Raw genomic sequence first — 23,999 nt, 5'->3', positions numbered from 1 at the left:
AAAAAAAAAAAAGTACCTTCACAGCAACATCTAGACTGGTATTTGACTAAAAACTGGATACTGTGGCCTAGCCAAGTTGACATATAAAATTATCATCACACTCCCTGTTACTCCCAAACCCTGGCAACCACTAATCTATTTTCTCTCTATGGAATTGCCTATCCTACACATTTCATACAAATAGAATGATACAACACGTGGCCTTTTTGGTCCAGCTTCTTTTCACTGAGCATAGTGTTTCCAAGGTTCATCAATGTTGTAGTATGCAGAAGTACATAATTCCATTTTATTGCTGAGTAGTATTCCATTATATGGTATACCACATTTTATTTATCCATTTATCAGCTGATGGTAAATTTGGGATCTTCCCACTTTTTTTTATTATTATGAATAATGCTACTATGAACATTCATACAAGTTTCTTCAGGGACATATGCTTTCGTTACTCTTGGTAGATATATACCTAAGAGTAGAATTGGTAGGTTATATGGCAACTCCATAACATCCCTTTTTGCCATGCAAACTGTTTGAAAAAATTCAAAACTACAAATTTTGTTTATTCTACAAGCATAACAACCATTGCTCTACTGATAAAATTCAGCATGATCTTATTTTCCAGCCCTGAATTTTTGAAATAGAAGGAACTTTATAACTACCATCTAATAATATAGTTAATATTTCAATAAACAATTAAAAAAACCAATAGAGTCATTGTTTCTATAATAGATTTACTTATGGGGGTGGTCATACATACATATATACACACACACTCTATTTAAAACACAACCTCCTGGGGTGCCTGGGTGGCTCAGCCAGTTGAGCATCTGACCTCAGCTCAGGTCATGATCTTGCAGTTCACAGGTTCAAGCTCTGCTTCAGGCTCTGGGCTGATAGTTCAGAGCATAGACCAGCTTCAGATTCTCTCTCTCCCTCTCCCTCTGCCCCTACCCCCTCCCACACTGTCTCTTTCTCAAAAATAAACGAACATTAAATTTTTTAAATAAATAAATAAATGACAACTTCCAAACATACTAAACTTAAAAATTATCTGATGAAAGAAAAAAGTATCATTTTTTAATTATAGTATCTGAACAGTGATACTCTAGTATCCTTACATGTAAAGAGTTGTTTTTATTCAATCTGTAAAATGTTAAGTGATTAATAAATACTGTTTGAGGAACTAATCTTCAATTAAAACTCTAAACTGATTGGGACGCCTGGGTAGCTCAGTCAGTTAAGCATTCGACTTCAGCTCAAGTCATGACCCCACGGTTCGTGGGTTGGAGCCCCGCCCGCATTGGGCTCTGTGCTGACAGCTCAGAGCCTGGAGCCTGCTTCAGATTCTGTGTCCCCCTCTTTCTCTCTGCCCCTCTCCCACTCCCACTCTCTCTCTAAAAAAATAAGTAAACATTAAAAAAAATTTTTTTAACCTCTAAATTGATTTACTACCAAAATATCTAAGAGTTAATAGACAATACAGTTTTTATTTAATACATTTTTTTCCTTCTGATCATATTTTTCACTAACAGGCTGGTGATAAGATTATGATTAAGAGTGTTGAGGTAGCAAGCAACAGAGTGGTTGAAGGTGTGCATTCTGCAATCAGATAACTGAGTGGCGTCTGAATCCTGACTCCACTACTATCTTTGTTACCCTGAACAAATTCCTTCATCTCTCAGAACCTCAGTTTTCTCATCTGAAACAGGATAATACTACCTACTTCAAAAGTTTGTTGTGAGAATTAAATGAGATAATGCATATAACTCTTATCACACCACCTGGTAAATACTCAATAAATGATAGCTATTAATTTTACAGCAGTCTAGATGCTGGTCAGAACTCAGAGCACATTAACCGATTTCAGATTGGTCTAACACAATTCACTTAATATCATCAGCTAAAAAGTACATTAAAAAAAACATTTATTTTGAGAGACTGCACATGCACATGACTGGAAAAGAGAAGAGGGGGGTTGCGGGGGGAGAGGGAGAGGGAGAATCCCAAGCAGACTCCATGAGCCTGACATGTGGCTAGATCCCACAAACCATGAGATCATGACCTGAGCCAAAATCAAGAGTCAGGTGTTTAACTGACTCTTGGTGCCCCAAAAGAGTATTTTAAATTACAATCCAATCACTTATGAAAAAAGTAACAGAAAACTATGTTTCTTTACCTATATACCCAAGTAGGTAAATGCAAAGAAAAACTTTTGAAAATTACATACCAAACTAATAATAACAGTTACTTCTGGAGTAGGGGAAGAGGACAGGAGGTACCTATGTTCAGGAGGACATGTATATTCTCTATATAGTTTCCTATTGCTTGAATTCTTGGGAATGTATTCCTGATATTTACCTAAGCAAAAAATCAGAAGTAGCAGCTTTATAGTTCATATTGGAAATTCATTCTGCTTGGCTAAGCTAGAGCAAGTCAATAGTTATAAATGTAGACAAACCTATAAGCCTGAAAGTATTGACAAAACCTTAATACAAATAAATAAGAAAACAAAGTTTCTTACATCTTTAAATTAAAATCTAACCCAAATAATACATTTGACAAAGAATACAGTACTAATCACCAAAAACTTCCATGTTTTCAAGTGCCTATATAAACTTTTAACTTTTTTTTTCTGTATAATGATTAGCTCTTCTCCTTAAAGGATAAAAGATTTTCATGGGAGGCAAGTTTTTGCAAGGTTGTTTCAGTCATTTGCATAAACACCAAATCCAAATCAGTTGCCAGAATGCAAACCTAAGAAAAAATATATTCATTGCTGGAAGTATTAGAGGTTTGCTTAAAAAACGCTAGCTGACTCAGACAAATAATTAACTCAGGTTCACACAGTCTTTGAAAGTCTGTCATATGATAAGCATTTCAGTTATGCTCCCAGAAAATAACTTAGCCTACCTTTCAAGAGAGCAAAAGATAAATTTCCATTATAATAACTGTTTGGTCCATAATAAGATAGTTTAGAATAAATGTCTAGCAGTTGGCTTTCATTTCGGGGGGCGAGGAGAGGGGGTGTGGAGTGGAATGGAGATTCTGGTCCCAATTCCCATAGTTAGTAATAGATGACCTTGTACCAATAACCTCTAAATATCCAACTCCTTTAGGATAAAATGCACCCAGGCTATAGCTGCTCTACCTACCTCCTAGGAGTATTACACAGATCAAGTGAAATAAGAAAGTACTCAGACTATAAAATCTTTAAAAGTATGCATGTAATAGCTCAAAATTAATATCACCAAACACAAGATTATGGTCCCAAAACAGTTAGCAAACTGTATTGCACACTGCAAATTCTCAATAAGTAATGATCTTTACAAAGACTACCTATTGGTAATTGAGTCCATGGTCTCAAATTAAGAACTAACTCAAATGACCTTCTGCTCTTTGACCCCCCCCTCGGGGTTTGTATAAATACAGACTGCTCCATTGTTCGTACATCACTCATTCAAACATTTATGTAGTGCCTATGCCCTTGTTCTCAAGAGCTCACATCTGGTACGGCAATGGCACATTTGCATTATAGTTATTTTGTTGTCTGTGTCCCATAATGAAATTATATACAAAGTTCTATGGGAGAATAAAGGAAGCAGCAATTAATTCTTTAGTCAGTGGGAGTTAGGGAAGGTTTCACATTGGAACTGGGCCTCAAGGGATGAAGCGGAAAGGTCATTCTGGAAGACAAAACAGCAAAAAAGGCACTTGTTCTACGAACAGTGAGCACTGTCACACAGCTACTGCACAGAGTTTGGGGCAAACAGAAAAAAAAGAGAAGATGGAGCTGGAAAAAGGAGAAATGAGAGATTTTGAATGGGTTTGTACATCGCATCAAAAATTAATGGGACAACAATTGAGATTTTTGAGACTTGTAAACTGTTCATTCACTTGTAATGGCAGCAGGAGAGTCCTTAGAACATTTCCGTAGCTAACAAATGCCATCATTTTTCTTGATTCAAGTAACTGACACACATTAAGAACCAATCTCACAACCTTTTCACTTAAAAGTCTCAATGACAGACACTCTCCTCCCTATTTACTAAGGAGAATAGATACTAAGCTCTAACATAAATACCACTTGAAAAAACCAAACAGGAGCCCGAGAAAGGATGCAAAGTATAGATTAAACCTAAGAAGTAAAGTCAAATACCTAAACAGAAAAAAAAAATGCTTCAAGTATCTACACCATCCATATTTTTAACAGCTTGAAGAAATAAAATGTTTCATCAATTTTCCACTATTGTGAAAAGTATGAAATGAATCTGTTTTGGATATACAACTTGGCCTTCTAAACATGTTTACATCAATGTGTCTTAAACATAACATTGGTCAATTATAATGCTTTCTCACAAAAACCAGCAACTCTTAATGAGGTTTTTACTTCTATCAACAAAAAAAATCTATAAAACAACACACAAACAAATAAAATCAATGATCTGCTATTCTCCCAAAAGCTGAAGCCAGGATCGTTGCTGTCAAGTTTAGATATGGGGAAGAAGAAAGACATTATCTTGGCTATCAAATCCTGGAGATTCTTCCCTTGCAAAGACTTTCTTGCAATGTCCTTGGAATGTGACATATCATACTGCTTTTATGCCTTTATTTCAGCAATTCTTCTCACCCAAAACTCCTTTTCCTGTTATTTACATCTGTTATTTACATCCACCTTACTTTAAGTCCTAAGGTCTACCTCAAATTGCATCTCATCCATGAATCATCCCTAAAATCTCCAGAACTTACAGAACCTCTCTTTTTGCTCAAGTCCTAATACACAAGATAATATATTTGTCTTTTCTTACTTTCTGGCATTTAATCATTTCTAGTCCTACTGTGAGCCTGATCTGTACCCTTACAAAATGACATCAGATCTAAACTGTTACAAAGCCTTGGAGTAGCAGAGTGGTTAAGTAAGAGCTTGGGTTCTAGACTCTAGAATTAAGAGTCCAAATACCTACGTTCGAATCCTGGCTTTACTATTTAATAGCTATGTGAATTTAGGCAAATTAATCTAACCTAATCTCTCTGTGCCTTAATTTCCTCATAGGTTAATATGGGAAAAATAAGCACCTATCTTAAATAGTTATTAAAGGATTAATTGTTAACATGTAAAGCAGTTAAAACAGGGCATGGAACATAGTTACTGCACAAAAAGCATTAATTAAGCAGTTAGCCATTTGTCCTTGCTCCAGGCCTCTCTACATAGTGTTGTTGTATCACTTTTAAATGGTGGTTCTGTTACATCAGTGTAGAGAACTTTCCCTGGTCTTCCACAGTGCATGGATCCATGCCCTTGGTAATTAAACTCTGCAACTATCTACCCAGCTTTAGTTACTCGGCATCTACTTCATACAAAATAGTAAGAGATAAAATACAAGGCAGACATACCCTCTCTTTCAGGGTTTGACAATTATAAAAAAAAGATACAAACATAAAACGTCACAGAGAATGGATGTTCACCCATAGCAACTCTCCAATTCAACAAGATTGATTTCGTCAGTGATTGGAAGATGTCAAACTCATTCAACATCACCTGCTTTTGTCTGTTTTATTCTACTCTCATCTGCTCAAAACACACAAAAACCACCCAAAAAGGATACCTTTTCTTAGTGTGTACCTATCCATCCCTATTTTAAAGTCGAATTCAAACACCATCGCTCTTGCCATTTAAACTTATTTAACACCATCTTGTCTCAATCAATTGTTCTCAAAGTGTATAGTCACCCTCTCTATCCAAAATACAGGTTCCTAGAAAGAAGGAATAACCATCTCTTACCAGTTCTTGTTGTTTTCTCCCCTCTCATCACTGTGCCCTCCACTAAAACAGATCATGATAGAACAGGTGCTCAAAAATATCCATTGAATTTAAGTAAAAAAGCTTGTCCACAAAGCCTCAAATCCAGAGGGACCATCCAAATCAGGAGGTAGTCCACTCACTCCCCCTTCAAAGTAACCACCATATGGAGAGATTTGCTTCTTCAAGTGGTACCTTGGAACAATGGAAGGATTAAAAAGCACTCTATTATCACCTATCTTATTTCAAGAGCTTGACCTCCAAAAAGAAGTGAAGGATGATCCACAGGACTAGCATCCAAACAGGGCAAAACCCAACTGCTACACCCCTAAACAGATGATTTGGGAAAACGTATTAGATTCCACTTTATCGCAAACCTGCTGCCCTCCAACAAGCTGGTTTTAAGTACCATAACACATTCCACACACTCCGCATTAAAAATGCACACAGGGGCACCTGGGTGGCTCAGCAGTTGTGACTGATCCTCGATTTCAGTTCAGGTCACAATCTCAGAGTTCATGGGATCAAGCCCGACATCAGGCTCACATACTCTCTCTCAAAATACATAAACATTTTTTTTAAAAAGCATCACCTAGGTTTCCATGTGCCTATGTTTTCCAAATTTTCTATAATGTACATGGATTACTTGGATAATCAGAAAGCTTCAAGTGTTTATTACTTCTTTCAGCTCTTTATTTTTGAGAGACAGAGACAGAGAGGGAGAGCATGCAAGGAAGGGCAGAGAAAGAGGGAGAGAGACAAAATCCCAACCAGACCCCTCAGTGTTGACACTGAGCCCGATGTGGGCTGAAACCCACAAACTGTGAGATCACGACCTGAGCCAAAATCAGAAATCAGACGCTTAATCAACTAAGCCACACAGGCACCCCATTTCTTCCTCCAGCTTTTAATGGGTCTCCCTTAATGGTCAGTGCCGAATGCAAAAATCACAAGATAAAAGTCAATCACAAGATAAAAGTCAATCAAAGGGCATATTACTCCAATTTTCCATCTCCCAAGGAAAGTGCCAATTTGAACAAAGTTCTCAACTTCATAGGTTTTTAAAAAGTATTTCTACATATGCCATCACATGAAAGAAAAACAATTCTTATTACCTTCCTAAGACTCCACAGCAATATACCAAATTGCAAAGAACTGTCTAAATGGTTCCCTCTTTCCCCACCTTAAATGCCCTCCTTCCTAAGTATTGATCCTTTAATAGGAGCCAGAAACAGGGTGCTAAGCAATTTACAAGACTATCTCAATCTTCAAAACAATAGTAGGTACCATTATTATCCCCAGAGGAGAAAACTAAAGTTTCAAGACGTTTGTAAAATAAAAACTTGGGGGTGCCTGGGTGACTCGGTTTTAAGCATCTGACTCTTGATTCTGGCTCAGGTCATGCTCTCACAATTTGGGAGTTTGAGTTCTATGCTGACAGCATGGAGTCTGCTTAAGATTCTCTCCCTCTTCCCCTTCCCAGCTCATGTCTGTTTTCTTTCTTTCTCTCTCTCTCTCTCTCTCTCTCTCTCTCTGTCTCTCTCTCAAAATGAAAATTAAGTTAAATTAAATTAAAATAAAAACTTGCCTGAGGTGATGCTTACAGGAGAGGATTATGGTGTTGTACAAAGAAATTTGCTGGGAATATATATTAGCCTCAGTGACTTTTGTTAGGAGAAATCCTCAAACAAGAAATTTCACATAGAAAACAATAACTAATATTTGGTCGAACTGTGGGTTTTCTTTGGAACTGGGTATCTCAGGATATCTGGCACATAACAGGTAGTCAAAAACATTATCTGTTCAAACCTAAATTTTAAATAATTCATAAAACAATTTGATCACATGGCAAAATCTGACAGGTTACTTGTTTTAACTAGATTAGTTTGTACAACAATCAATAATTATATCTACACCTCATAGCCTGAAGTGTTTGTTTTTAGCTAAAGCAGAAAAAAAGTGAAAATGGTGGAAATAAGCTGTATATCTTTTAAAGTTTTTCTAGTTAAAGTTCCATTCAAAATTTTAACATGTTATGATCTATTCTTAGCCATCTTAAAATAACCTATTGTGAGGGTTTTAGTACAGTCATGAAAAGCACTGTTCATATAACCACTATTTTTCAAATAAGTAAAAGAAAAAAATCTGAGTCACCTTTGAGTAGTGTATCAAAGAAGGTGCATTTGCAGATTATGTACTGTAAGGAAACCTGTTATCTGATTAAGTTGGACCTTAGCTTAGGCAAAAAGGTAAAGCTGATTAAGTTAGGGCAGTAGAAGTTAACTAATGTTTGAATTTGATACCTGGAAAGATGAGTTTTGTGAACACTCACTTAAATGGTTATGGGTAATCTATGAAGTCTTTTAGGCATCCAAACTTTAGTTTCCAGGGAGAAAAAAGGGTCTGTTCCATAGGTAAATGAACATCTGGTGTGATACAGAAAAATTAACATAATTTTTCAGTTCCCATCCTACACACAGAGCAGGGCACAGGTATTATGCAAGCACAATCTTTTCCTCCTTTCTTTGAAAAATGATTTATATAATAATTCCTTAACTCAGTAGCAACAGAAATAATTTGTTTTGAGGTTCAGGCTTCTTTTATTTCAAACCACTACTCTTGAAGGTTTAACTTCTTTTAAAAATGACTTAATCATTTAACTCAGAAAGAGAGCAAAAGGTCAGGAGGTGAAACCCAAGATATTCCTATTAGTCTTACATAACTTACTCTAAATTGGAGCTGACTCAATAGCTCAACTAATACCGAGGTATAACCATAAAAGAGTTCTTTAGCATATTCTCCACACAGAGTTTTAAAAATTGAAAGGGCCTTACTTTTTTTCTTGTATTTTTAAAATATAAGCATCCACTACAGAATAAATTAGGATACCAATATAAAAATATGAAAGAGTCACACTTAAAGAGCATTAAATTCATCCTATTGCATCAAAGTACTGTAATTGACAGAATTGGATATAATTTCAGAAAATAAATTAATTTCTTAACACTGATTTTGAAATATCACCTATGCAAGTGTGCATTATTTTTTTAAGTTCTTGCAGGGAACATCAAAAAGTAATTTTCAAAAGCGATACATGTATGTTTATCCATCTTGCAAAGAAAACTGAAAAATGTAAAGGGACGGTTATTAGTGCTTAATGAAATTGGCTTTGAAAATTGCAAATTATTCGTTCATGGGTAAATATGTATCAGATCTTTCAAAATTGTAAATTTACACCAACAACTGTCCTTACTAGGAAGACCCTGACCTGAACTCAATTAAAAGCTATGTGTTAACTACATCTCACCGAGACACCTGAGCCTCAGTGTAATACCGGCCACAGATTCCCCGCATTGCTTCGGGAACTGCTGCTTGCTTGTTTTAGAGCACTCAACGGCAAATTCACCTTTCTAAAAAGACGGGAAGCAAGAAGCCAAGTTTCACTATCTAGTTTTCCGAAATGAATTAGGGTTTGGGATTTCACTGGGAATGACCCCATTATCAAGATGCCATCGCCCTCCCCAGGCATTTAATTACAGTACCTTCTCTGTTTCCATTCAACCACCTCAACTAAACTTCCAAGAGATTCAGACACACAAAAAGTTGCTTCCGTGGCCTTGCTCAAAGTCTCCTCTGGGTGCAAACCCTGGGATTCCGCGTATATTATGCAGAAAGGGCAAAGGGAAACGAAAAGCAAAGACTGATAGATAATGTGGAGACATTACCTTGCCCGTCTTGTGATCAAACCAGACGAGAGCATGGTTCCTTGACAGCACTTTGCAATCAAAGGTAGCATTATTCTGCGCTGGTCGACAGCGGGCCACAGAGCGGCCGATTTTAATAGGTTCGTCCAGGTAGACATGGCGCTCCTGAAACGGGTGTGAGTTCGGGCGGCAAGTGAAGATGGCCAAGGCTGACGGCATCGAGGACAGACTGGGGTGTCTCTCCTACTAAGGGACAAAGAGGAGTTCCACCGGATCCGGACTGCCCTTCACAAGCCTTTACTCCCCTATCCCCCCCAAATTTTAAATTAAAACAAACTGCGCATTGTCTAAGCATAACCAGTGAACATCAACAACTCTTCACTTGAGGGGGAAGACAAGCCAGCGCAAGCCCCATCATCTCCTTTAAAACCCAGCAGCGCCCTGATCACACAAAGTCCCCAACTGGCAGCTTTCAGTCCATCATCGTCTTCCCTGGGAAGAAAAGGCTCAAACATCGGACAGCTTCGGCCAAGAAAACTCCTGGAAGGCAGTTGAGAGATTGGAGGTATCCAAGCAGATGAGTCACACACCAATTCTTGTGTTTTGTTTGGGATCGCGGCCGCTTTTCCCCCTCGGTGGCGGAAATGTTGCAGCACTGCAGCATGAAGGAAGGGTCGGTTCCGTGCGGCCAGGAAGGTCCTTTCGGGCCGAAGGAAGGTGTAGCTGAGCACCTCGGGGCAGCCACCGCCCGTCTTCGAGGGCCCTGGGAGCGGAAGGGCAGAGGCGAGGGGGTCGGCGCGGGGGTCTAGCCGGCAAGCGGGACAGTGTGCATTTCTCTTGCTGCGCGGAGGCCGCCCGGGAGGTGGCACGGGGTCCCTGGCACGAGCCGAGGCGGCCGCGGCGGCTGGGGTCCTTGGCGCGAGGAGCGGGGACAGGCAGAGGCGCGGGCAGCGGCCGAGTGTGGGGACTGCCGGGCACCTGGCGGGCGTCCCCGCGCCCAGGGCGGGGATCCGGCTCGGCAGGCCGGTGCAGACCGAGCGAGGCGCAACCCCGGGGAGGCTTGGAGGGTCTCGGCCCGCAGGAAGTTGCTTCCTGAACGCCTGGGCTCCTGGCTGCTGCTCAGCACACGGGCAGCCTTCCTTCAGGGTCGCCCCCACGAGGGTCGCATCTCAGGGACCGCGGCCGCAGCTCCCAGCGGACGAGGAGGTGGGGGAGGGAGGCTGGCCCGGAGATAGGGGGAGAGGCCTGGAGGCCCCGGGCTGGGTCCGCCGCAGCCTCCACCACTCGCGGCCGGTGGAACACGCTCAGGCTGTGCCCAACAAGGCAGGAAACTTTCCGACCTGGTGGGGAAAACATCAAAACAAACGGCCGTCAGGCGCCGGTGCCCGCCCGCCTCAGCCCGCACCCCCTTCAACCCGCCCCCTGCCAGTCCCCACGACTGGCCAAGACCTCGGCCGACCTCTCCGCCGACGAGCTGCAGGGATTTAGAGCCCGAACGCCACAACGGGTCCAGCCTCCCTCGCCGCCGCCGCCGCCTCAGCTTACCTTGCCAGCGCCGGCCGCCATAGTGACTCTGACTGAAACCTACCCGGTGCACCGCCACGGGAACGCGCACCCTTCAAGGGCCCTCCTACCCCCTCTCCCGCGCCGTAGTCCGGGGTCGTCACGTGTCCGACGCCGTGGAAGCCATGATAGTCAAGGGCAGAGAAGAGGGCAAACTAATTTTTAAAGCGCCTCCGGACGCCATGTTAGTTAAGGGCTGGAAGCTTCAAACCGTGGGACAACCTCTAGAACCATTTTGGTTAAGGGAAAGAGAAAACTTGACCTGTTGGAGGTTTTCCAAACAGAACGTGACAACTTCCTACGTTACCACCTTGGTAAGAAGACCAGATTTTACTAAATTTTACTCACTCTACTTCTCGCTTAAGATACCAACGAACAAAGAGAACAGACCCATCTGAAGGAGATGTTCATTTGCAGTCATCTTAGCTGTGGGCAACCGTCTCCTACAGCCACCTTAGGTGTGGCCAACCAGATTCCCACAAGTCTCAGGATTTGTGCATCTAAAATGCCAAAGTCTTATGTGAATCCTGCCCAGAGAAAAACTCTCAGTCTCCGCATTCCATTTTGAATGACCCTTCCTTCTCCTGGGACCCATCACGTCCCCCAGGGCTCCAATGCAGATTCTACCCCGGAAAGAGTGTGACTTCAGAAAGTTTAAGATCACCGTGCTTCCCGAGAAAGGTCAATTACCAATATGAAAAAAGGGTGTATAGCCCCTACTCATAACATTATGGTGGATGAGGAGTCATTGGTTTGCAAAAGGAAAGAAAACAAAATCTCAACGAAAATTTCAAGAAAATTGAACTCCTGGGAAGGAGTTTTATTCATTTAGAACCAATGGTGGCTTCATTCTTCAAATTCCTTTGACAACAGGCTCTACCACTGTGTGACCTCGAGTTTATCTAAAACTTTTCTAAACCTTTTCAAGCTTCCTTTTCTCATCTATAACTTGGAATAATACATAACTCACTTGCTATTGTGAGAATATATTTCAATACTTACATATAGGGTGTTGGCCCTGTCCTACCTGTCCTAAATTCTGTGCTGGGCCCTGGAAACACAGGTGAACAAAACCTCAATACCTGCCCTCTGCAAGCACACCTGGATATTGTGGGATAAGAAGGGGGGTGGGGAGGGGACAAACACAGATAATTTCACTTTGATGTAATGAGGGCTAAGGTGGAAGCAAGCAATGAGTGCTAAAGGTGTCAGGGACTGCTTCTAGGGGAGGTAACTGAACTGAATGAAGGAACATAGAAAAACCACAATAAATACAGTATTTGTTGAATGGCTTCTTAAATTTCCAGTAAGAGAGAATAGCAAGGAAGGAACAAAGCTATTTGAAACAGTGGACCGATATGCCTGACGCATAATAGTGAACAAATATTTATGCATGAATGAAAATTACATACTGTTACTCATTATTACAGGATGTAGAAGGAGTGGCAGAAAATGAGTGTGGAGAGAATATGCATTAGATTATAAAGACATTGTGTATTTCTGTACTTTTCTAGGACTCTTCACTAATTCAGCAAATATGTATTAAACTACTACTGTGTTCCAGGTACTTTATTCCAGGAAAAAATAAAGGTATGTTGAAAAGTTTTAATATAAGAGGATAAAAAGTTTTCATTTCTGGTAACTTTTAGGCTTATGTGGAATAAAGTAATACAGGTTTCTCCGCAAATCTCTAATGAGTTCTGGGCATGGATCTATAAGTTATTTACAGACTTTCATTAGTTCATTCTATAAATATTTAATTGAATGCCTACTGGGAAATAGCTACTTTGAAAGGCTCTACAACAATGAAAAAGAAACCCAACACCCTCTAGCTGCTCATAATGCAGATGATGACATAGTAAGAAACTTGCTGTTGTAAGTATAACAAGAGTAATGGGAGCATGGCAGAGTAGTTTTATTTTATTTTATTTTATTTAAATTTTTTAATTTCAGGGGCCCCTGTTTGGCTCAGTCAGTTAAGTGTCCAACTCTTGATTTCAGCTCAAGTCATGATCTCACAATTTGTCAACTTGAGCCTAGGACGGGCTCTCTGCTGATAGTATAGGGTCTGCTTGGGATTCTCTCTCTCCCTTTCTCTCTGCTGCCCCTCCCCTGCCTATCTCTCTCTTTCTCAAAATAAATAAATAAACTTAAAAAATAAATTTAAAAATATAAATAAATTTAAAAAATTTTAATTCCAGTGTAGTTAGCATACAATGTTATATTAATATGTTTCAGGCATACAATATAGTGATTCAATAATTCTACATATTATCCAGTGCACATCATGATAAGTTTGCTCTTTAATCCCCTTTACCTATTTCACCCATCCGCCCCACCCACCCACTTTCCCTCTGGTAACCATCTCTTTGTTCTTTGTAGTTAAAAGTCTGGTTTTTAGCTTGTTTCTTTTCTTTGTTTTATTTCTTAAATTCCAGAGATGAGTGGAATAAGTCAGAGAAAGACTTACTTTGCTCAGCATTATACTCTCTAGATCCCTCCAATTTGTTGCAAAAGTCAAAAGTCTATACTTTTTTATGGCTGAATAATATTCCACCTCCTCTTTATCCATTCACTCATAAATTGGTGGCATTTGGGCTGCTTCCATAATCAGGCTATTGTAAATAATGCTGCAATTAACATAGGGGTGCACATATCCCTTTGAATTAGTGTTTTCATTTGCTTTTGTTAAATACCCAGTAGTATGATTACTGAACTATAGGGTAATTCTATTTTAATTTTTGAGGAACCTCTGTTCTGTTTTCCACAGTGGTTGTACCAGTTTGCATTCTACCAGTAGTGCACAAGGGTTCTTTTTCTCCTCATCCTCATCACTTGTTTCTTGTGTTTTTGATTTTAGCCATTTTGACAAGTGTGCAGTGATTTCTCATTGTGACTTCAATTTGCATTTCCCTGATAATGAGTGATGTTGAATATCTCTTCATGTATCTGTTGGGCTCCTGTATGTCTTCTTTAGAGAAATGTTTTTCCATATCTTCTCCCCATTTTTTTAAATATTTGTTTATTTTTGAGAGAGACAGAGACAGAATGTGAGCAGGGGAGGGGCAGAGAGAGATGGAAACACAGAATTCTCAGCAGGCTCCAGGCTCTGAGATGTCAGCACAGAGCCCAACATGGGGCTTGAACTCACAAACCGTGAGATCATGACCTGAGCCGAAGTCAGATGCTTAACCAACTGAGCCACCCAAGGTGCCCCTTGTCCCCATTTTTAAATTGAATTATTTGTTTTCGTGGTGTTGAATTGTAGAAGTTCGTTATATATTTTAAATACTTAAATTTTTATCCACTATGTCATTTGCAAATATCTTCTCCCATTCAGTAGGTTATCTTTTAGTTTTGTTCATTGTTTCTTTTGATGTCCAGAAGCTTTTTATTTTTATGTGATCCCAATAGTTTGTTTGCTTTTATCTCCCTTTTGTCTCTCCTCAGGAGACATATCTAGAAAAATGTTGCTATGGCTGATGTCCGAGAAATTACTGCCTGTCACTTTCTTCTAGGATTTTTTGTGGTTTCAGGTCTCACAATGAGGTCCTTAATCCATTTGGAATTTTTATATATATACATATATATATATATAGTATAAAGGAGTGGTCCAGTATCATTCTTTTGTACGTAACTGTCCAGTTTTCTCAACACCATTTATTGAATATGCTTTTTCCCATTGCATATTCTTGCCTCCTTTGTTGAAAATTAATTGACCATACAACACTGTGGAGTAATTTAAACTGAGACTTGAAAAATAAGTAGGAGTAGGGCAGCTAGTGGTGGCAGGATAATGAAATTTTAGGTCAAGAAAACATTATAAACAAAGGCCAAAAAACTTGAGAGAACAAGACTTTAAGGGAATTATAAGTAGGCCTATGTTAGTGAATGAAGCATAAGAGCAGGAACTGGAATTTCAATGGCTGAAAGACTTGAGGGCAAACACAGACTTCAGATTTTCATCTTTCTCCTGGAAGATCAGAGTAATGAAAATCAAGGTGTCAGAATCAGACGTTGCATCACCATTTACCAGCACTGTAAACTGTAAATTATTTAGCTTCTCTAAGTCTGTTTCCTTATTTGAAAAAAGTAGATAATACCTCACAGAGTTTTGTTAGGATTAAGTAACATAATGCAAGACAAAATGCCTTTCTTCCATGATGCCCAGAAAATAGTAGGTACTCAGACAATATTAGAGTTTTTATTCTTACTAAGACTAAGAATTCTCCTAGCCTCCCATAGTAAGGAGCAAGTTGTATTATCGTAATTCATATATGGAGACATTTGTTCATAAATGTGAAAATAAAAGGTATCTCCTTATGTTTAGTTCTACTACAGTATCTCTTAAAACAAACAGAATAAGGTTGTTTTGTTTTTCTGTGAGAAAAAACTGGGATTGCTGTAACCTGGAAGGGTAAAGAATCTGACCAAGCTATGCGTGGTGCGAGAAATGCCAAAATGGCACTGAAGGCGTTCTTCACCCACTGGTATTCAGCAGGCTCAGAAAAAGCTTAAATTAAGAAATCTCATACATGAGATATTTTGAATTCTAAGCCGTGTGGGTGTTCCTTTCTATGATTCTGTATCCATACAATATTTTAATTAAATAAGAAATATGGCATGTTTTAGGGTGCTTGGCTGGAGCATACAACTCTAGATCTCAGGGTTGTGAGTTCAAGCCCCATCTTGGGCATGGAGCCTACTAAAAAAAAAAAATATATATATATATATATATAAATATATAATATACATATATATGCATATGTATATGTATATGTGTCACATTTGAGAAATTTGGAATGGAAGTATTTCCCAATGTTGTAGTATTCCCTCATTTTTAAAATTTTTACCTTTTTAGTAAACTGATAAGTATTACATCCATGCTTGTTTTCAATCTTAAGAAAGCATAGAGAGATTGTAAAATCAGTACCTTGGTACCATGAAAGATAGGCCATCATTAATATTTCAGATGTGTAGGAGACAACTCTATAAACTCACTTAATATACAACCCCCCCAAGTGACTCTGATCTAATTGGACTTTAACCAATGACATATGATATAATGAATTATGGAAACTTTGCATAACTGCTTAAGCAGAGTATCTAGATTGCAAATATCAGTAGGCAAACCAATTAAAGAGGAAGTCAAAAATTAAAATTGAGAGTATATATTTTTTATGACACACAATAGCTTCTTAAAACTAAAGTTTCATCCTCTTTTCAATAAAGAAGCCTCTCCTCATTAGGGAGATGGTAATGAGTGGAAATACCCTGTCATTTCCCAGGTGCCCAGGGTGGAGTGGCCCAGACATTCCAGAGGAACTGCTCATCTGTTTTTGGTTTCCTGGTTCTTCAGGAAATAGGAGAAAACTAATTACCTGAAGACAAGTAAAGACATTTATGTTTCATTTAGAAATCTTTTTCTGTGAACATAGAGGGAATCAGAACATTAACTCTCAAAAGGATTATGGACAACTAATCCAGCTCCCTCATTTTGCAGGCAAAGAACCTGAGGCTCAGAAAAGGGACTTTTATTGAATATGTGTTTACCATGTGGGAAGGCATTTTCCTAATGACATTTTTGTGTGGTATTAATCCCATTTTATAAATAGGTAAACTGAGGCTCAAAAAGATTAAATGGTCCTAAACCAGCATACAAGATGTAAAGTACATGCTAGGGTTTTTTCTTTTTAAAAATATCTTTACTGATTTTTTTTGGCTATATAAAACTGATACATATTCATTGCATATATTCAAATAAGCAAAGTAAGGAAAATAAAATCCTCTCCAGCCTCATCACAAATCTTCAATCTACTGCCAACCAGTGTTAACAGTTTGTTAGCTATTTCCTTCCAGATGTTTTTCTAAGCCACATGAGGCAGGCCCTTTTAAAAGTACCATATAATTTTTATCAGAAATGGGAAAATCAATACCAGGAGCCTTATTCCTAAAAGTAATAAATACTTTATATCAATAGCAAAAAGCCTGCATTGGGGAGAGGAGGGTAAGGAAAGGAAGAAATTATGTTTATTTTTGTCAATTTTGTGTCAGTTCCCTTTTGACTACTTCGAGTGTTCTCTTGCTTTTTATAATCAATTTAAGAATGTTACTTGGAATGCAGCAAATGCTGAAGAATAAAAGAGATGGGTCAGAAAACCACATAAGACATTTTTTATGACTTTTTACTGGTATGTTTGGGTTTGTTTTTAAATAACTTATTACCAATTAAAATATCAGAGATTGTTTATATGTGGTGGTTTTGTTCATCAGGTGATTTCTTAAAAATTTTTTAAATGTTTGTTTACTTTTGAGAGAGAGACAGAGACAGAGCATGAGTGGGGGAAGGGCAGAGAGAAAGGGAGACACAGAATTTCAAGCAGACTCCAGCCTCTGAATGCTCAGCTCAGAGCCCAATGTAGGGCTCGAACTCACAAACTGCGAGATCATTACCTGAGCTTAACCAACTGAGCCACCAAGGCACTCCGCATCTAGTGATTTCTTAAAAAATATTTAAATATATTCTTTATTCTGGGAAAATGACGACATTCTGAATCTTCATTTTTTAGTATAATTATTTGTGTTTCCTTTTAACAAATTCCATTAGAACTTTTGTTTTAGACAAATGCATTGTTCCTGCTACTGTAAAACACTGTCACAGATAACAGTCAGTAGCATCTTATCAAATGGCTGTAATTCGGGGAATTGATAGATTTTTCAGGGATCTTTGGTCTTACGCATCCATAAGAAGTCTAGTTGAAATGGAGTGAAGAGACCTGCGCAGTAAGAGGAGTCTGGGGTGCCTGCTCCTCTTCCACCCTCCTCCCCACCAAGCATGCCCAGTGTATGAGGCTTGGTGGGAGGCTTGGGGGGGGCTGACCTTTGTACAGGGCCAATTTCATGGGTGTGTAGCCTTATACAGGGACAGCACTTGGAAGGACTGCGGTCTTGAAACTCTTAATCCTTTTTTAAAATCTTTTTAACAAAGGAGCTTTCATTTTCATTTTGCACTAGGCCCTATGGAGCTGCTCATCTTCCCAGTATCCTCTGTGCAAGTCTAGTGTGCTAGCAAGCACAACGCATGAAATGCTATAGGAGAAATTAGTGAAGAGGCATCCCTAGAAAAATGAGACCTTGTTCAGTGAAACCAGACAGGTCCATCTCCCCATTTCCTGAGATCTAATTATTTAACTTGGTATCCATGGCAAAGATGGTTGCAGAAGAAAACTTGCCTTGATTTCATAACTTATCCTCTCACTCTAGATTAGACTCTGAAGTTATTCTTGGAAATGACAACGATAACAAGAATAATATAGAATCAATATAGAATCTCTGCCCATTAAAATTTTGCATTTTATGATAGCTTTTTATTACAAAGCTTTTCAAATATACAGGAAAATTGAAATAAAATTACAACAAACATACGTATATACCCCTTCCTGATTCAAAGTTGTTACTATTTAGCCATATCTAAATGTGTTTTCTGGACGTTTTAAAAAATTTTTATTTATTATTGAGACAGAAACAGAGCATGAGCGGGGGAGGGTCAGAGGGAGAGAGGGAGACACAGAATCCAAAGCAGGCTCCAGGCTCTGAGCTGTCAGCGCAGAACCCACTGCAGGGCTTGAACTCAAAAACCATGAGATCATGACCTGAGCTAAAGTTAAATGCTTAGCCAACTGAGCCACCCAGGCACCCCTGGACTTTTTGACAATAAGTTGCAGACACCAATATACTTTACTTCAAAATAGATCAGCATGAAGCTAAATAAGTCAGGCAGAGAAGGATAGATACCATATGTTTGCACTCATAGGTCTAACAGGAGAAACCTAACAGAGGATCATAGGGAGAGGAAGGGGGAAAGAGAGCTGGGGAGAGTGAGGGACACAAATCATGAAAGACTATTGAATACTGAAAATGAACTATGGACTGGAGGCGGAGAGGGAGGAAGGGAAGGGGGTGGTGGTCATGGTGGGGGGCACTTGTCGGGAGAACACTGGGTGTTACATGGAAACCAATTTGGAAATAAACTATTAAAAAATAGATCAGCATATATTTCCTAATGATACAGACATTCTCCTAAATAATCACAATATCTGAGGTTGGGTTTGGGTGTTTGGGGTTTTTTAGCATCTTGTTTTTATTCCAGAAAACTTGGAAAACAGATAAGCATAAAGAAAAACCACCCATAATTCCAGTGCCCAAAGATAACCACCATTAGCAGTTTGGTACTATCCAGAAAAATAGCATCATCTTGTTCCCATTGCTTTGTCCACATAGAATGAAGCACCTCTATTTTTTTTTATCCTTAACAAGAACATTTTTCGTGCTTTCTGTGGTAGGCAGTATGATGGCCCTTCAAAGACATCCATGTCCTAATCCCCAGAATTTAAGATATGTTACAGTACATGGCAAAGGAGACTTTGCAGGTATGAAGGGTACAGAACTTGAGTTGGAAAGATTATTCTGGATTATCTGGGTGGATCTACTTTTAATCATATGCATCCTTAAAAGTAGAGAGGGAGGCAGAGGTAGGTGGGAGAGATGTGACATGAGAACTAACCTTCTTGCTGACTTTGAAGATGGAGAAAGGGAGACCATGAACCGAGAAATGAAAAAAGCCTCAAGGAGCTGTATTTGAGTTTGCCTTTGAAATGGTCATCTGTTACTCTGTGGGATGTTTTTGTCAGAGTGATTTTCCCTTTCCTATTAGCTTTGAAAATAATAATGATGAACACAGTGGAAAAATAGAGGCAGAACCTCTTGGCTTTGCTCTGAGAGGACCACTAGATCTCCTATAGTCTGTCTGACTAGGGCTGGGCTCGTATATTTACAGACTAGTGTAGTAGGGGAGGGACTGCTCTATAGTCCTTTTAAGAAATTCACTTGGAGGGCACCTGGCTGGCTCAGTTGGTAGAGCATGTGATTCATCTCACACTGGTGAAAAACCCTGCACTGGGTATAGAGTTTACTTTTTTACAAAATCACTTGGAATTATGGAAACTTTATTTTGAGGAAAACAGTTTACTCTTAATCTCTTTCATGGATCTTTGTATTTGCCTTTTATAGCACTTGTAACAATTTGTAATAGAGTATGACTATAACATCTTCATGAATGTTTGCTTTTCCTCTGGACTGTAAGCATTTTAAGAGTAAGTATCTGTCTGGTTTTGCTTTCTGTTTCTTTAGCACATAGTACAGTGCCTGGCACATACTAAGCACAAAAATATTTATTAGATGATTGGATCTTTGGCTACGCAAAGATCTGGTTCTTCAGTGTCTATTGGGAAACTAAACTGTTCAGCATAGTAATATTTAAATGTTAAATTATATGTAACATTAAGATTTTTTTTTTAAGAAAGAAAGAAAAATCTGTTTCTACAAGAGCTTGGGAACTTCTTTGCAGATGATTATGCTTTTATGGAGATTTCTTTCCTGCATATAGATTCAGACTACACTTTATGAATGTCATTCTGGAGACATCAATGTGTTCTTGTATATGTGTGAGTTCCTTCCAAAAGTTCTTTCAGGAGGTCAGGAACAGATTGTCAGGAAAGACAAAGAGTGATGTCTTCACCTCTGGCTGGCAGCAGGCCCTAGAGTCAATCAGGCCGGGAGCCCATCCTGGGCTATTGTGCTCAAATATTGTGCTCAAATCTGTGCTCAGATGGTATTTTACCATTCTAAACACCCATATGGAGCAGTTTGGGGGTAATGGAATTAAAATAACCACTGGCTAAGAGGTGCCCCTTGGTAGAGATCTTTCTTAGAGTCAGACTTAACAAAAAGGTTGCTCTGTGATTCCAGGAACTCGCGTCTGGAGGTGTTAGACTGAACAGCAGTGTGATGAGCCTGAAAAGCACTTCCACACTAAGCTTTGAGGAAGGAAGGGTGTACCCAGGCACAACTTTTTTTATGCAACCTAAGTCACCATTCTGTTTGGGCAAGTGTTTATGAAAGCAACATTTTTCTTTTTTTTCAGTCAGTTGTTACTGGCGAGGCAGGCAACAGAAACTAATCCCGGCCAACCTAAGCCTGTGGAAGTTATCGGAAAGACATGGGGGTAGCTCAGAGGATGGAAATAGATGCTGAAGAAGCAAATCTCAGGAAGGATGGGAAGCAAAGCTGAGGAGCAACAAGAGCCAATAAGCGGCCTCTTCAGGAGGCCTCTTCAGCATCAGCTGCAGGAGAAATCAAAGCACCCTCTTTCAATCCTTGAGTCCCTCTCCTTGAGATTCAAATGCCACAGAGACCACTGACCCAGGTAGGGTTACATGCCCATCTCATGGCCAGAAGGGCAGGGCACTTTGAAGGACTATCCCATTAATTTTATCTAGTGAAAGACGGATGGTTTTCCAAAGCTGTTATCAGGAGACAGGGAAGTATTCCTGGGCAGACAAAAGCTCTAGATGTCCACTTAGGTTACTCACTAAGTATGCATTCAGGAAAATTCATCTTCTTCTGGAGCACCTTAGCAAAGAGGTTTCGCTACCTATGGAATCCAGGCCAATAACCTCCTGTGTGACCTTAGACAAATTACAAACCCTCTCTGAGCTGTAGTTTCCTCATTTATAAAATTTATTGAACAGTTTGGGAGTACCTGGATGGCTCAATCAGTTAAATGTCCGACTCTAGATTTCGACTCACGTCATGATCTCACGGTCTGTGAGTTCAAGCCCTGCATCAGGCTCCATGATGACAATGTGGAGCCTCCTTGGTATTCTCTATCTCCCTCAATCTCTCTTTGCCCCTCCCCAACTCATGCTTGCTCTCTCTCACTTTGTCTCTCTCAAAAATCAATAAACGTAAAGAAAAAAACCACTTTTTAAAATTTATTGAACTGTTTGGACCAGATGATTCCTAATGGCTTAGAGTGGAAAGAGCCAGAAGAGAGGATCTCACCTCAGATACTGGCAATGTGACCTTGACTGCCTCATTTGCTAAATTCTGGTTTTCCCTGTATGCAAAAGTAGACACTTTTCCTAAGTTTGCTTCTAGCTCTTAGATAGAAGTCGCCAGGTCAGTTTCCCCCCACCCCAAAATTAATGGGATATCTTTGTTTTCAGGAAACACATACTGAAGTATTAAGGGGTAAAGGAGTATTGATATCCAACCTGCTTTTAAATAATTCAGAAAAAACCTCATATATATGTAAAAAGAGGAGAATGTGGCCAAACCTTTTAAAAATAGTAAATTTGAATAAATGGGAGTTCTTTGTGCTATTCTTGAAACTTTTCTCTACTGTAATTATTTCAAAATAAGTTAAAAAAAAAGTCAAAAGGAAGGGCAAAAGGAAATCTGCTCCTCCACATGTCCAAAGGCCTTTTGATGAATATTTGTGTGACAAATGAATATTTGTGTGTCCAGATTGCTAGATCCAAACTCTCTAGGGGAAGTTGTTAGTGCCAAGGCATTGATTCTACAATGAGTTCTCACTATGAGTGTGACAAAGCTCCACTGTGGACCTGGAAGACACTCCTTCTATCTATTTACTCCTCCTGAGGAGTCTGACTAAGTGGGTGGAGATTTCCTGTTGGCTTTTATGCTTTTCTTTTGTTTTAATGGTTGTTTGGAGGAACATATTTCAGACACAACATCTTTAAAGATTTGTTCTTTTGTTTATTTTTTATGTTTATTTATTTTTGAGACAGAGAGAAACAGAGCATGAGTAGGGGACAGGCAGAGAGGGAGACACAGAATCTGAAGCAGGCTCCAGCTCTAAGCTGTCAGCCCAGACCCAACACGGGACTCGAACCCACCAACTGTGAGATCATGACCTGACCCAGTCAGAGGCTTAACCAACTGAGACACCCAAACATCCCATAAAGATCTGTTCTTTCAGGACTCATCTATAACGCAACAAATGTCTATACCAAGTACTTATTTATTTGATTTGAAGCCAAATATTACTACCTTCACACAGTCATTTCTTATTCCAAAATGCTTTCAGTATCTAGAAGGGTATTCATTGCAGGATTATATTAGCAAAATCTTGGAAACAACCTAGGGGTCCATTAACAGAGTACTGGTTAATTACATTCATGCAATGAAAAATTGTGTAGATGGTAAAAAGGAATGAAGCAGCTTCCATTTTAGGCTACAGAACAATCTCCAAGTTAAAAATAAAAGAAACAACTCTGTGAATACATATGGAAAAATCCCCAAGGTATAATGTTAAAAGCAACATGTAAAATCATGTGTAAGTATAATACTATTGTATTTAAAAACTGCATGAATGAGTAAGCCATGAGTGGACATTTAATGTTTTTGTGTGCTCAGCATATGCCTGTGTACACATATGCAAGGCATTTTCTGGGAAGATATACAGGAAGTAAGTAACAGTGGTGACTTCTAGAGAGGAGCAATGGGTGAAATTACAGAGCTGGGGAATAAGAATGGGAGAGAGACTTACTTTTCACTTACATCTTTTGAGTTTTTTACCAAATTTAAAGCAGGGGTCATTGCCCCTTTAAGAGTAAATCCTTAGGGTCCATTCTTATCATACAGGCTCAAGTAAAGATAAGTCACTGAAGCCAAGGAATTTGTGCTATTTGAGTATTCTGGATACTGAGTTCACAGCTTCTCATCTTTTTGCTCCCACCAGCTAACCTTACCTTTCACGTGCTAGTCACTTAATATTTTTTTTTACTGAATTGGGTTCAACTGGATTCACCTGCATTGCTCCTAGGGGCACATTTAAAAAAACTTTTAATGTTTATTTATTTTTGAGAGACAGAGAGACAGAGTGTGAGTGGGGGAGGGGCAGAGAGAGAGAAGGAGACACAGAATGGGAAGCAGGTTCCAGGCTCTGAGCTATCAGCACAGAGCCCAACGTAGGGCTCAAACTCAGGAACTGTGAGATAATAACCTGAGGTGAAGTCAGCCGCTTAACCGACTGAGCCACCCAGGTGCCCCCCCTTTTTTTTAAGTAGGCGCCA

General features: G+C 39.3%; 1 protein-coding gene and 1 long non-coding RNA gene across 18 annotated transcripts in view; one reads left to right on the top strand and one right to left on the bottom strand.

Moving 5' to 3' along the window:
• The window catches only part of SLMAP (sarcolemma associated protein), a 139,307-nt gene extending 129,570 nt beyond the window's left edge, over positions 1–9,737 (bottom strand). For all 16 annotated transcript variants that reach the window (XM_029916312.1, XM_029916325.1, XM_029916319.1 and 13 more), the window contains exon 1: positions 9,520–9,737. In XM_029916312.1, coding sequence (XP_029772172.1) covers positions 9,520–9,717 — 198 coding nt within the window. In that variant the 5' untranslated portion in view covers positions 9,718–9,737. The remainder of the gene's footprint in view (positions 1–9,519) is intronic.
• A 1,528-nt stretch (positions 9,738–11,265) lies between these two features.
• On the top strand, positions 11,266–12,670 carry LOC115273319. Of its 2 annotated transcripts, none has more exons than XR_003900781.1 (2): positions 11,266–11,375; positions 12,576–12,670. It is a non-coding gene; the product is annotated as an uncharacterized LOC115273319 (long non-coding RNA). The 2 variants fall into 2 exon arrangements; XR_003900780.1 differs by lacking the exon at positions 11,266–11,375 and adding an exon at positions 11,976–12,124.
• The last annotated feature ends 11,329 nt before the right edge of the window (positions 12,671–23,999 follow it).

Source organism: Suricata suricatta, chromosome 12, assembly GCF_006229205.1.
Source record: "Suricata suricatta isolate VVHF042 chromosome 12, meerkat_22Aug2017_6uvM2_HiC, whole genome shotgun sequence".
Classification (NCBI taxonomy): Eukaryota; Metazoa; Chordata; class Mammalia; order Carnivora; family Herpestidae; genus Suricata; species Suricata suricatta.
Note: the sequence above shows the minus strand (reverse complement) of the source record. Positions and strands in the feature narration are given on the sequence as shown.